This window comes from Oxyura jamaicensis, chromosome 3 (assembly GCF_011077185.1).
Source record: "Oxyura jamaicensis isolate SHBP4307 breed ruddy duck chromosome 3, BPBGC_Ojam_1.0, whole genome shotgun sequence".
Classification (NCBI taxonomy): Eukaryota; Metazoa; Chordata; class Aves; order Anseriformes; family Anatidae; genus Oxyura; species Oxyura jamaicensis.
Window position 1 is genome coordinate 39,741,247 of NC_048895.1, and position 14,738 is coordinate 39,755,984.

Sequence of the window (14,738 nt, forward strand, 5' to 3'; positions counted from 1 at the left end):
GGAAGGAAGGAAGGAAGGAAGGAAGGAAGGAAGGAAGGAAGGAAGGAAGGAAGGAAGGAAAGAAAGAGAGAAAGAAAAGAGAAGGAGAAGAAAAAAAAAAAAAAAAACTAAAATTGTAAAGTAAAAGAACAGTTATGTATAAGAAGAAAGCTGCCGGAAAACCATAAAACACAATGACTCCTTAATTTGAAAATTTGATTCTTCTTTTGGAGTGATCCTTTTTGTTAGCCTTCAAGGGATTCAACAAAAGCCATCTATTTGTTAAGAAATTTTAAGTCAGGAGCATGGAGATTTGGATAAAACAGGCTAAGACATATTTCATTGCTTTTTGGCTGGAACATTTTTTTTTTTGCATTATAGAATATTGATACTATTAGATGATGTTCCTATGTGAGCTGTGAGCTCATTGGTAGCACACTAAGTGGATGGGATGTGGAGATTTGTATTCTGGTCTCTTCTGGCATACTTAACCTAATATACCAGAATACGGACAGGATGTTTTCTTGATACTCCCAGTCGCATTACTGAGAGTACTTCAAGTTTTATTTTTGCTTCAATGGATCACTTAACTCCTTTTGTCGATTAGGATAAGGGCAGGTGTCCTTCCATGCAAGTGAGGGACTGATTGTACCAGCTCTGTTCAAATCCTGGAAGGTAATGTGCAACGTTCCTCCACCAGCTCTGCCAGGGAGGTTCAGTCATTCCCCATAAGATCTCTGCTATCCTATTTCTTCCTGGGATATGTGCTGTGGACAAATAGGTAGGAGAATAACATTATCAAAACAACTTCTAAAAAGGGCACCAGTGGATAAAAAAAAAAAAAATCATAAGCTACGTAATGCCACTGAGTGGCATTAATCAGTTTAGCTCCACTGCCTTTCTGGGCATCCTGTAGTTTACTTCCAATAAGTGTATTATTATATGCATCAAAAAACACTGTTCTGTTTGAAGCAGGAGCAGAGGAAGAAGTAACATATAGAAGATTGTTTACATGGAAATATGACACAGGTTTCCATTTCTTGTCATATTAATTTTTGCATCTCTTTCAATACTGAAGCTATGAAGAGACTGGATTTCATATTCTGTAAAAAGAAGTTTTGCTTATCAAGCATAAACAAAGCACTGCTGCACGTGTTACAGAGCTGCTGAGAAAACAGTCATTTCTGTTTGTTTGGTCATTTGAAATCTACAGTCATTGGAATTTAAAAATCCTGAAGCTGTTCTTATTTATCTTACACATAATTCAATCTTATATTTAAAGAACTAAAAATTTAGTCAGATTTTGTCCTGATCCAGAAAAGCATTTAAGTATGAGCTCACTTTAGGAATAGTGATAGTGTCACAAAAATAACCTGCTGAGCAACACACTTTAGCACTGCTTTAGAACCAGGCTCATGTTAATCATGCACGTAAGCACAATTTGAGCCCAGGTTTCCAGAAGCAAAGAGACACTCCAAATCAGTACGCACTACAGACAGTGGTTTTCTTGGCTGAAAATAAGTTGCTGTACTAGAAGTCCTGGATATGCAAGAAACTACATTCCAAAAATTTTATCTTGATGATTGAAAATGTTGAAATGAACACACGTGAATTCAGCACTTCATATTATAGCTTACTCCAGTTCTATTTAGCATTCGCTATGTCATAAATGGGAAATCCCATTTCAGAAATCCCTGACTCTTTTTCCAGTTTCATATTTAGTGCCAACCAAGTCTTGTCATGCTTCACTGCCAGGGGTTTCCACGTCTATACAGTCTGGAATACAACAGTCCTGCAGCAGCTTCCTGGTTGCAATCTCCTGCTTGTACACACACAAATGTTTTATCACACCAATCAACAATCTTTTAGCAACTTTAGCTTACGGTGGACTTTGTTGCTGACACAGAAAATACCGAACAGGAAACCGTCACTGGTACAGTTCAAGGTCACACAGCAATTGTTCTACTTGGAAATAGCAATGTTAGGCAGCCAAGAGATGTCTAAAACAAAGATGGAGGTGTATTGACTTGGAAAAAAGAAAATTTAAAAAAAAAAAAAAAAAAAAAGATACCCACATTGACTTCAATAAGCTTTGGATCATGTGCCAATGAATGTTTCTTAGCATTCAAACACTGCTTAATCTTTCAATGAATACATATGACTGGAGAAAGATTTAAGTGTTTTGCTTCTTAATTTCAATGTCTGTCTGAAGAACTACGGATAAATACTTAAAATCAACATTTAAACAGAAGCTTCCCATTTGCTTGCAGCTAATAATAAAATGTGACATTTATAACCTTTCATGCACTGCTCTCCAGGGGCACTAAGACTTACTGAGCTACCGAGTCTTGGTGAAAAACCAGGCACTGATAGCCCCATTGTACAGATAACAGGAGAAGTCGAAGTAAAGCATCTCTAAAAGCAATGGGTTTTCAGCACCTTTGCAGCCCAGGCCACAAATATCTTGTTTAAGTTCACACAGCAAATTACTGAAACAACTGAGAAGAGACAACCCTAAAATAGACAGGATACAGTGTTCACTCGCCTCAACAGAGGTAAAGGACACAGGGTTCAAAATGCTAGTAAGCAGATGCTGTGCTATGTATACTACATTCCCCAGGTTTCTTATCACTTGCAAAGTTGATGCTGAATTAACAATGATTAGGCATTTCTCCACTGCAGAAGGACATGACATTCTGTAGTATAGAAAGAACAAATAACTACGACAGACATCAGGGTGTGTCAGAAGGCGTTTCATTAACTGACATACTCAGTGAAATCAGCATCCTCTGCGTTTTTCAGACTTCTTTCATACTAACATTACATACTAAAAGACAGCATTTCCTCTACCCCCTGTACTTATTTTTCCTCCCTTAAACAATCTTGAAAAATAGCTTTTTTTTCTCTAAATCAATTTTAATTATACATTTAGTGAAAGTGCTACTGATACCAGGTATGAACTATATATTTAGATAGCACTGTGATTTTTTAATTGTTATGAATGTGGAGCTGTTTATGAGTTATGGTCCTTTACAAAGTAAAAAGAGGACATGTTTTTAACACTTGCTTTTTGAATAGTAGCTGTTTTGCCTGTTCTAGAAGTCAAGAAACTGAAACTTGGAGGCTTGAAGCCAAGATCAGGAATCTGGGAATTTTGACGCTGGCTCCTCTTTCAACAGCTAACACACATTTGTTCCTGTTGGCTTTGCAGATTTATACTGTGGGTGAGCAATGAATTTAATTATGTGCCAAATGCTGAGATCAGGATTAGTGACACTGTTTTACAGTACAAAACCACTGCAATTAACTGTGTAAGATTATAAAAATCAAATTTACACATTTTGGTGTATGCTTAAAAATGACTTTACCAGAACAGGCACGTCTATATATAACACTACAGTGTCAGTATGGGCAGATCTTTGCTGATAAAACTGCTTCACTTAGGTGAACTAACAGCCTTCCCACAAAGAAAACTAAACTCTACCAGTAAGATGGAGTCTAGCCGGAGTAACTACACCAACACTCAAGACTTCTGTTGCCATAAGGGTGTCTTTCAGGCAGGGGCTGACAGGTAGGTGTCTGTCAGGCAGGCCCCCGACCTACCTAGCTGATGTCAACAATACAGACAAAATTAAATGTGCTGTTCTCAGCTTTATGTTTTCTCGGGGCATAATATGCTGAGTGTGCAAGTATTGGTCCTGTAGCTAAGCTGCTGGAACTGTGGGTGAAAGAGGTTGTGTGCTTGGTTGCTTGTATGACCCTGGTGTATACTAGAGACAATGAATCTTCATAAAATTCAGTGCATGACCCAGTACTACTGCTACAGAAAAGATAATTTAGGGATGTGAAGCCTTTTTAAAGGACCGATATACCTGTGGAAAAATATCAGATCTCAAAGTGAAGATGCCTGATCGGTAATTTAGGTAAAATGAAATTATTTTCTAAGCTAAAAAACTCATAACCAGTACCTCTCAGCAAACTACATGAACTGCAAAATAGACACCTCCAGCATTCCCATCAACACACAATGGACTCATCAGTAGAGTTAATGCTAAAAAATTACTGTTAAATCAATTTGAAAATGATTGTTTTCAAATACTTGGTCAGTTGAATATCTATATTTGGTTGGGGGTAGGGGCGAGATGAGGGAAAGGTCTCAGGGACCAGCACAGATAATATACTTATGAAGCTATCTCTGGAATTCTTACGTTGGTACCTATGACACTATCAAATTCATTGGAAAGAGTTTATCGCAAAGTTAAATGTCAGCAGCTGCAAGCCTTTAAATGGAACATACTTCAGCTCCTGGGCAATGGCAGCGATCTGTTCCACCCTGTCCTGGTGAGCAGCCAAATCACTCTCAAAAGCTTCATGTTTCCTTAACATGGCACGGACTTCTGTCAGAGAAGCAGATTCATAATCCTTCTGAAGTAATATCTGCTCTTTGCCTGATAGAGAAAATTTAAATATTAGTCTTTTTCTTTTTTTTTAAAAAAAATATTGGTTAGGATAATTGCAAATTTAGTCAATTTTTTTCACTGAGGATCATCAAAATCACATGTATAAGATGAAATCCCAGCCCAGCAGAAACGAGTGGCAACTCTTCAGCAGAATGGTGTTAATTAGGAATTAATATTTTTAAAGATCTCTCAGTAATTCCTTGATTCTTGCACAGGATTATTATAATTATCTAATATAGTTAGTATTACATTACTCAAGAAACTGGCATAAAATTGTATATTAGCAAAAAAACAGGGCTCTAAACTATTCTTATTCAGATAAGTCTTTTAAAGCGTGTTACTGACCCATGAAACCAAAAATCACACTGCTATGTTCAGCTTCACTCTTACCAATGAAGTGTTATTCTTTTTTGTGTTCTGCTTTCAATTCATTATTCATTTCAGCACTTTCCCACTAAAATTAAGATGTGTGGCTGTCTTCTGAATCAATTATTGAATTTTAAATGGAAAATGCCAGCCAGCCTAGTTACAAAAATCTAGAAAAACTGAAATATTGTTCTTCAGTAGCTCCTGGATTGGACAACTGAATCTATATAGCCTTCACAATTGCAGCTTACTACACCACATTGCACAGCTCTGCAGATTCTAGAGCCAGAAGGAGCTACTGTTTCACGTGTTACGTACAAGCTTATGTGAAGTTTTCCCTGTATAAGAACCATAACCTGTCACCATGAGGAGCAGATGATCAGAAAATAGGCTCTCAGGGCTGACAAACACTGTAGTTTCCCTCCTAGTATCTGCTTGGTGGCAGATACTGTTGTGCATGCTACCAGCAACTGTGTTATTGGATGGACTCTGGTTTACTTTCACAGTGTGAAAAGATTCTGGCTGGAAAAAGTCAGAAGCATGGCAGAAGCAGGAAAACTGTTGTCGGGGCAAACAACAGGATGGTAGAGTATATCTACTTGTAATGGTCTTCACAGAACTTTACATTGGTATTGTAAAATAGATGGTCCTGTAGCTGTTGCAACTACACCTAAAATTAGGCTACCATTAAAAAACAGAACTCTAAACACAGTTTAATCTGAGGTATGGAGCAAAGCAAAAATGAGTCCATTATCATGTAGTTCATGTGGGCTATTCAAAACCATCATGATGGCCAAATGATGACCAACTCATAATAACTCTGTTAATAATTTCAGGTTTAATAAGCCATAGAGACCAATTTATTTTTGAGTTTAAACTGGAAAACTGAATTTCTGTGCTCATGTCCTCACTGCAATCCTGACTGAATCACTGGTGCACAAATACACAGGAATTCATTAACAATCATGGCCTTGATTCAACTCTGGATATTTTTATTGTTTGACTGATTACCTTGGTGGAAAATAACATGGTTTTTATATTCACATTTCATTAGCAACATGCCTGCAAGTTAGGACCATGACTGAATGTAACAGAACCTGCAATTTTATCTGTTAGTATTTTAGTTTTATAAACTAAAACTTATAAAAAACTTAAAACATCAAAACTTATGCCAGTTATTAGCTGGCAAATATCCAGCATTGACAGTTAAACCTGGAACATTAAAATATTTAAAATGTTAAAAGCCATATCTGCTCACCATATGCCCATTGTTCATGAGTGGAAGCCTTCTGTCTAAATTTCTCAGCCAAGTGTTCAAGTCTTTCCAGTCTTCGTATTTCATTCAGCAGCCACTCTTCATAGCCTTTCTCAGCTTGTTCAAGTCTCTGCCAAGCGCCGGCAATATCCTGTACAGAGAATACATGGGAGAGAGAGAATTAAACTATCATCTCTTTTTAAACAAATTCCCAGATTTCTGATTCACTCACAATTTTGCTCCAAAAAGGGGAGTTTTTATGTCCAGATTTTGCCAAATCACAGAATCATAGAAAATATTAGTTGTCCGGCAGCTCTGGAAATCAGGTATTCCAAACAACTTCTCCACACGAAGCATCCTTGTCAAATAGGTTCAGGGTTCACAGAAGGATCCTCTATACAAATGGCTTTGAAGTATAATTGTTTGTTCAGTGTCTTCATGACACCTTGCTTTTACCTCCCATTTTACAAATACTTGTTCTTTTATGAGGTACCTAATCTGTTATCAAAATAAATGTGTTTTGCTCTCAGAAGCTGACAATAGCAAAACAATTACTATCATGTATTCCACAGGAAAAATTCTGACCCACAGTCAGAATATTCTTGTCTTCACAGACATTAGAAAAATATAAAATTGACTTTTAAAAAGTAGAAAAATTCTGAAATGTTTATTGAGCCACAGCTGTTTCTGTAAGTTGGATAAGAAAAATATCTGTGAAACTTGTGTGAGTTTTGCTTAAGTAAGCAAACATTCCCAAAGAAAGCTCTGTGTTGTTCCTTGTCTCAAGACAATTTACTACCAGCATAAGTCTTCAAAGAGTAAGTAGGAGCGTGCTTACGGGAAAGGACGATTTCAGAATGAAAGGGAATGTGTTAAAGAGTGGTTTGATATTGAGAAAGTGCAACAAACTGAAGTTTCTGAGGATGACTTATAATAGAAATTCAACGTTCATATTGAATTTTTTGTGAGAATATTGATAAAAAGGAGAATGGAACATTAATGCCTCTTTTACTTACTGAAACCATTTTTCCCTCTGATGGCATGAAAGCTGGTCGATTGCTGATTCTCAATTTTGTCTGCAGGGTGTTGAAGTTGATCTCCAGTTGACATTTCTCTTGGACTTTGGGAGGTTTGTGTTTGCGGCGGTAGTCCCGGAAATCCTCTAATTTCTTCTGCATTGCCTGCATTGTTTTTTCTGGGGTCCTGTTTTCCAGCCAAGGAATTGTCCGGCGAATCCATTCTAAAAGCTATCACACCAACAAAAACAATTGAACTAAAGGTAATGGAAGAGCAACCAAAACGAGATAATATTGAATGTACAAATCCCAATTATGGTTGCTCCATCTTATTATTATTGGCTTCAGTTGTTATCCGTGCCTTAATGACAAGTCATCACAAGATTTGCAAAACTGAACAATAACGTGAGATAACTTCTTTTTCTCAGATATTATAAATATTTCTGGAAACACTCTGATCTTCACAAAGATGAACATGCATATAAGGTCACTAGCTAATTAAGACCCAAGTAACCCAACATCCCTGGCCATTTTCAAAAAGTATTAATTGGTCTTGATGTCTCAAGTAGTCACAATTGAGAATGGAGATCAGGATGGACACCAGTCAAGCAACTCAGGTCATATAAAAATCTTTACACAGAATTCCGTTAGTACCAATCCAGCACTACTGTCTTTGTGTCTATGATCTCCATATGTTTTGCAAGAATAAGAGGCTCTCACTTGTACATTAGATACCTGTAGTTCTGACTCAACAAATGCGCCATATACCAAGAAAAGGTAAGGAAGATCTGATTCAGGAAGTCTGCAGTATACTTTGCAGCAAAGTCATATCACCTATGTTTTGAAAACACAACAATTTTCTGATAATAATCAGGAACAATGCAAGCAGTGTGCCCCTTTCTTCATTAATCTGCTGCCTGTGTTCACAGGTACTTTGTGAACACCCTGAGACACCCTGTCCAGATGCAGCTTTCAGCATGCATTCAGCAGGCTTGTTTGGAATAAGAGGATCCTGTGCTTTCTATATGTGGTCAAGGATGAGCTACCCTTGGAGATTACAGAGACAGCAAGCCTAGTTCTAAGGCAGACTGATGAAAGTCCTCAGAACAACCCCCCTTCTGGGCATTTTAACAAGACTGAATGACTTGCTAGAGGTTATACAGGAAGTCTGTGGCAAAGGAGTGACCTGAACCTTGCACCTTGGGCAACTGGGCATTGTGCACTACCGCTGTGAGATTCATCCTCATGGTATTTTCACTTCAGTCTTGCAGACAACACAGAATCTTTCAGCTTTCAGTATTTCACAAATAGAATTATCACCAGGCTACAGACAAAGCTGTCTTTACCTCACTTGCTAGTCTCTCATACTCTTCCATCAACCTCTCATTTTCTTGATTCACAGCAAGCACCTTACAGATCCGGTTTGCTGCAGTCTCAGCCTATAAAACAGAGCAAATAAACAGGATGTACTCATAAACATTCTGAGAAAGGTACAAGTTTTGAGAAAGAAAAGAGAACGTGTCTGCTGCAAATAAAAGTCACGTTGTTTTATAGTTGTTGATTTGTGCTCCTAGGTTACTCAGATACACCTTCATCCTCCTGTTCTCACGGATTCCAATGGCCTCAATGAGGCATAGATGGGCACAGAAGTCACTTTGTCAAACAATTAAACCTTACAAGGAGTAATTTCACAATGCCATTATAGTTGTCTAATAAATCTTTTATTTTCAAACACAATTTAGAACATTCTTAAAGTTATCTTATTAGGTTAATTTTTTTTAATCACACTAAAAAGGTATTAGGTTTGTTAGCCACACTGTAAAGATACTCAGTGATTCAGGAGTCCTAGACCACTCTGCATCTGCACATCACATGCACATATATTCTTGAAAATATATACAGCTTAACCACTAGCAAATCTTTTCTTGGACCCTGCCAATTTTATTTGTGAAGGCACTGTAGCTCTGCATATTTAAAATTGATATTAATAGTTTGACATGATAGATTTATATTTCCCTACAAGTGTGAGTCTGAAATACATCCATTCATCTAAAAACTCATGTTACAAATAGTATTTGGAACCCTCCTCTTTTGCATTAATAGCAAAACTTGCACACCCTGAAGGAAGAGTGCACAACAGCATAGCTGTGTTGTAATAAGGTGTATGAGGCCTACTAGATGGGAAGCAAAATTGAATTCTGAGGATTAAGGAAAAATCAACTACTTTAAGGCATTTTTGTTCTCCACAAAAGTTGGGTTGTGTCTTTTTGGAGGCTAGAAATGTAAGAAGCAAAGCAGTATAAAGTGCCTTGTGTGTGAGAATACCATCCTGTGTGACAGATCTCCTGCTGATGTTCTTGCTTCTTATACTAATACTTTGATCCACAAATAATTCTGCTGGCTTCAGTGGGAGCCAGGTACAAATACTACTTCGGACTACTTCTGTGCCTCTCTACATCTTTAAGCAACTTTGAAAATCCAGCCCTAAATCACCAGTCAGCATTAGTAAGTCTAGAATTGCCTTTGTCTCCAAAAGTCAGTCATTCTTGTATGCAGCAAAAGCATAAGGTGGTGTTGTAGCAACAAACAGTTCATTTTCACAGTATCTTCAAATATAATTTCTCTGAAAGTCTTTACAATCACCAAATAGACACCCAACATTAGAATCATGAAATCCTATTAGAATAAACAAGTTCAACTTGCTATACAACATTTAACTAAAATAGGTTCAAGTGATTAAAAACAAGTATTAGTACTCAAGTAATACTTGCAATTGTTAATTAAAACAGCAAAGTACTAAATTAGTGTTTGCTTGTTTTGTAATATAAACTAGCAGAAATGTGAAACAATCAAAAACACAGCAACCTGAAGGGACAGTTAATTAATACCTGCTCTGCTCCAGCAAAAGCATGGTAGAAGCAGGACACATATGTCATGATAGCTCTCTCATCAGGTTTGGGAGTGTTCACAATATCTACAAGGTCAGGGAGAAATTAAAAAAAAAAAAAAGAAAAAGAGAGATACGAAGAGTAGAAAACAGGATAAATAAATAAAAGCACAACATAGTTGTCACTGTGATTGTTTTCTTGTCTCTGTACTCTAGGAACTATACAAAGCTGGAATAAATAGTGTTAGATTGATGGGTGATGACAGAAAAAAAATCCATACACTAGAAATTCAACATAAGCTCTTACAAAGATGTGAATTTTTTTTAATAAGTCTGATCTTGCACTGTCATGTTAGAGAATTACGTTAATTTTAAACAGACTATCTGTATAAGAACTAGCATGGTTATCTCTGATGATTTAGAATGCATTTTTTTGATTAACACACAGGAAAGGCAGGCTAGATTTTGATATGGGGAGATTCTCTGGAAGCTGCACATGTATAAACTTTAACATTATGTATCAATACTCTTTATATTACTAATGCCTAAAGTATGTCCATGTCTATGAACTGCCTTGTTTTTTCTGCTATTGCTTCTTTCATTAGAACATGATTCCAGAGCTCTTCTGAGATGTCTGTATATTTTCCTGCTTTGCACAGTAGCAATGTTTTATGTCATTGATTGTACTTACCATGAAGCATTTAACATTTTAAAAAATAATCCTGAAAGCATAACAGAAGGATTCATTTTCTGAGCATCTGTTTTGACGATTTTGACATCTGTAACAGGAATAATATCCAGCAGGAAGAAAAAGATGATATTCTGCTATTCAAACTGCTTTTCACTGTCAGCTATGTTTCATCTTGCATTTTTAAAGGTGCACAAATCAATGGTGCACTAAAAGGTGCACTAATCAATGCACAAAAGTTCAATCAAAGGACATTCAATAATGTCCTACTAAGATCAGTAACCAGTTGTAAAAAACCTACTGGATATTATTAGTAAACACACAGAAAGATGAGACAGGAAGTTTTGTTTCTACAAAACAAGTGGATAGACTACTACTACTGGCTCTACAGAGACAGTGCCTCAAAGAGAAAATCAGGCAACAGGAAATGAGCTCAGCTCTAAGATGCTGTTCTAGTAACTAGTGAGGAAAAGATCAGAAGAGGAAAAACTGCTGAAACAACAACACAGAAGGTGAAGGATGAGATCTGATCCATCTACAACCTCACCTTCTGAGCACCAGCAAATGCATGGTAGTAACAGGAAACATAAGTCATAATGGTTCTTTCATCAGGTCTGGTAGTGTTTACTATATCTGTGTAGAGAGAAGAGAGTTTACTGCTCAGCAGTTCTCATAAGGTACTTCCATCAGATTATGTTGATGATGTCACCTCAGTACTGCAAGGGTTAAAAATAAATATACCACCATTCAGTTTGCATCAGTTTACTGATATCAGTGCAAAGATACATAAGCTTTAGGAATCAAAAATGGAGAATAGTCTCCCAAAATGGTAAAACATCTGAAGATGGAGACTGTACAGAAGGGTATTACCACGTTCTGGTTGGTAGAAACTTCCAGAGCAGATGGTGCGCTGGCAGATCTAATGGGTTCAGTTTTACTGTTAGTCCAGAACAACTTCATCTAAATCACTACAATCAATCCAAAGTTAAACACAGCCACTGACAATCACAAAATAAGGGTATATGCTGCTTATATTAGCAGAAAGTCCTTCTGATTGTCAGAGGACTGACAAATACTGGAAAACTGTAGAACTCCTGTAGTTCAGAAATACATTTTGTGCTAAGAATAGTTCGGACAGTAACAGTTCTGCAATCCCTGAGCCAGTCCATTTTGTTTATAGTATAAATCACAGAACAGTTTGACTTGGTTGACTGATAGCTTTGTCCCTATTACAGCAGGAAAGATTAAAAGTATAGAGAGGGTATGATTGAAGTGTGAGTGTATTGTTGTAAACAGATCTTTCTGAATACTTGACAGACAAAAGCAGAAAAAGTTTTCACAGCAGTCATGGTTGAGTGATGAATAACACTAGTGCAAGCTGCAAAGATGCCTGCCAACATGGGAGTGGGAAGATATTGGTGTGAAAAGACCTGGGAATTAGACGACGATTTTTAATATTAACAGTGAGATTTTCTAACATCAGGACCGATATATTTACTGATTTTCAAAATCCATCATATAGTTCTGAACAAAACTTGGCATTTACACTGAAAACACAAGAATAAAAAAGTGATGGCAAATATACAGAGTGTGTTAGAAGAAGCAAGATTTCATTCCCCCTCTCCTGCTAAGACAAGAATAGAAAGATGAGGGCTAGAATATGCAAGAAATCTTACGGCCTGGGTGGGAGGTTTCTTACATAGTATATGAAGAGAAAAATGAGTGAAAGAAGAATGATAGATGTTCAACAGTGAGGAGAAAGCATGTCTGTTTATTCCTTGTACAGTGTTTCATAGCAAAATAATTAAATGGTGCTTGAAAGGATAATTGCAATTCAAAAAATTGAAACAGTTTTGAAACATAAAGGTGAAACCTAGAAAAACATTCAGTTAAGAGGTTATAATCTATTCCTGGTTTCAGTTAGGACAGAGTTATTTTTCCTCCTAGTAGCTGGTAGGGTGCTATGTTTTGGATTAGGATGAGAAGAGTGCTGATAACATGCTTATGTTTTAATTGATGCAGAGCAGTGCTTGCACTAAGCCAAGGACTTTTCAGCTTCTCGCTCCGTCCTGCCAGCGGGCAGGCTGGGGGTGCAGCAAGAGCTGGGAGGGGACAGACCCAGGACAGCTGACCCAAACTGGCCAAAGGGGTATTCCATACCATCTGACGGCATGCTGAACAATACATAGGGGTGGCTAGCTGGGGTGGGAGGGGCCAGCTGCTCGGGGTTGGGCTGGGCATCGGTCAGTGGGTGGTGAGCAATTGCATTGTGCATCACTTGTTTTGTACACACTATTATTATTATTATTTCCTAATCATTTCCTATTATTAGGAAATTCCTATTATTTCCTATTATTTCATATTATTTCCTTAATAAACTGTCTTTATCTCAACCCACAGGCTTCACTTTCCCTTTTCTCTCCCCCATTCCAGAGAGGGATGGGGGAGGGTGAGTGAATGGCTGTGTGGTGTTTAGCTGCCAGCTGGGTTAAACCACAACAAATCTGGATTTTCAAAATCATCCTGTATTGGTCTAACCTTCCTACCAAAGACTTCAAGGGAAGTGGACAAGATGAGTTTGCATGCTTTGGATAGTTCCTTTGTTACCATTGCTCTACTGACATGCCACCAGACCCAAGTCTGTATACATGGAGAAGAATACCTTGAACTAGGGTATGTAAATTCCAGTATTTTGGCATCAGATTTGCCTAAAGTACAAAAGGTTGGTTATCTTGAAGAAATATTTCCTTCTGATTTGTGGACAGACTCTAAAGATTATTGGATAAACCAAACATGAAATCATTTGTTAAAATGAATCCCTACAAAAGGTTTATAATTAAACAAAATGCTTCCCTCAACCTAGCTCTTTCATAGAAGGCATGTTATTAGTAGCATATTTTGAAATGTACCTCTATTTCTTTCTGGCCCTCTCATTTTAACATTTAAAAAAGTGAGCATGCTTTAAGCTGCTAACAGATGTATTTTACTTTATTAAACTTAGTTTTTAACTTCTTGCAGGCAAAGATTATCTTCTGGTCATCTATTTGAACATCAGTTGTCCCACTGGGGCCATGTGCTAAGGTTAGGGTCCAAAGTGTTATAGTAAATACAAACAGTAACAAAGAATAAGGAATGAAGATAGAGTAGAATTATCCAATACATGGGAAACAAGAAGGAAAAAAATGTATGAAAACAAAGTGGAAAGAAGTTACTCCGTGATGATTCAGGAGGAAGGAATGTTGAAAATTTGCTAGACACAAAACAACAGAATTTTTACTGTCTCCTGATGACAAGTGATACAAACTTCAGTATAATATAACTCTCACCTTCTGCATCCAACATCTTTGGGATATCCAAATGTTTTTCAGCAATTTCCATGGCAAGGTTGATATTTCCTATGGGGTCATCCTGAAATAAAGAAGAAAATATAACTAGTCAAAGGTATATTTTTTTATTTGAAGCAAAACTACTACAGTAGGTACGCTAAAACTTACTCTGATTTTCCCAACTATAAACTGGAGTCACAACTACTGTTCTTCATATAGCAGAGCAGGGTATGTGAACTTTTGGTCTACCTAGTGCTCTGCTTTCAAATAAAAACTATAAGCCTTTAGGACTCTGATGCAAACACATTCTGGAGGGGAACATGGTTAAAATATGCTGTGTACACTCATAAAAAGCTAATTCTGAATGAAGTACTGCAGTAATACATACAGTCAACACCACTGATTCAGTAGGCTATATTAGACAATTCATCACAAAGTTAGTCCTGCACACTTTTATACTTAGTAAACATTATGTTACAGTGATACGAATTCACTGAGCTAACAAGTTCTCTGTTGGTCGGGTGAATGCATGAGGAGAGGGAAGCACGGACAGAACAGTTACCCAGAAGCCTCAAAACCTCCCACTTTTGACTTGGACAGCCAAATGTGTAAGACTTCTGTTTGGTGAAATTTAGAGCTGTTAAAAATTAAGAGTTTCCTCTTGTTTTGAGATTTTGGATTTTGTTTTTTGAAGGAAAAAAAAAAAGAAGGCAGTACACAAAATTCAGACAAACAGCACAAATTCAATTTCATATGCCACA

General features: G+C 37.1%; 1 protein-coding gene and 1 long non-coding RNA gene across 3 annotated transcripts in view; one reads left to right on the forward strand and one right to left on the reverse strand.

Moving 5' to 3' along the window:
- LOC118163797 overlaps positions 1–5,517 on the forward strand; it is a 10,441-nt gene extending 4,924 nt beyond the window's left edge. Inside the window, exon 3 of the long non-coding RNA XR_004749189.1 lies at positions 5,504–5,517. This is a non-coding gene — a long non-coding RNA (uncharacterized LOC118163797). The remainder of the gene's footprint in view (positions 1–5,503) is intronic.
- Positions 1–14,738, reverse strand: part of ACTN2 (actinin alpha 2) — a 70,723-nt gene that overhangs the window by 17,878 nt on the left and 38,107 nt on the right. Inside the window, exons 7-12 of one of the 2 annotated variants that reach the window (XM_035320784.1) lie at positions 13,978–14,059; positions 11,199–11,284; positions 8,423–8,515; positions 7,077–7,307; positions 6,064–6,211; positions 4,277–4,427 (exon numbers count right to left, since the gene is read on the reverse strand). In XM_035320784.1, the coding sequence (XP_035176675.1) occupies positions 4,277–4,427; positions 6,064–6,211; positions 7,077–7,307; positions 8,423–8,515; positions 11,199–11,284; positions 13,978–14,059 (791 nt within the window). Of the gene's footprint in view, positions 1–4,276; positions 4,428–6,063; positions 6,212–7,076; positions 7,308–8,422; positions 8,516–9,964; positions 10,051–11,198; positions 11,285–13,977; positions 14,060–14,738 lie in introns of both variants that reach the window. The other variant, XM_035320783.1, reaches the window with a different exon arrangement.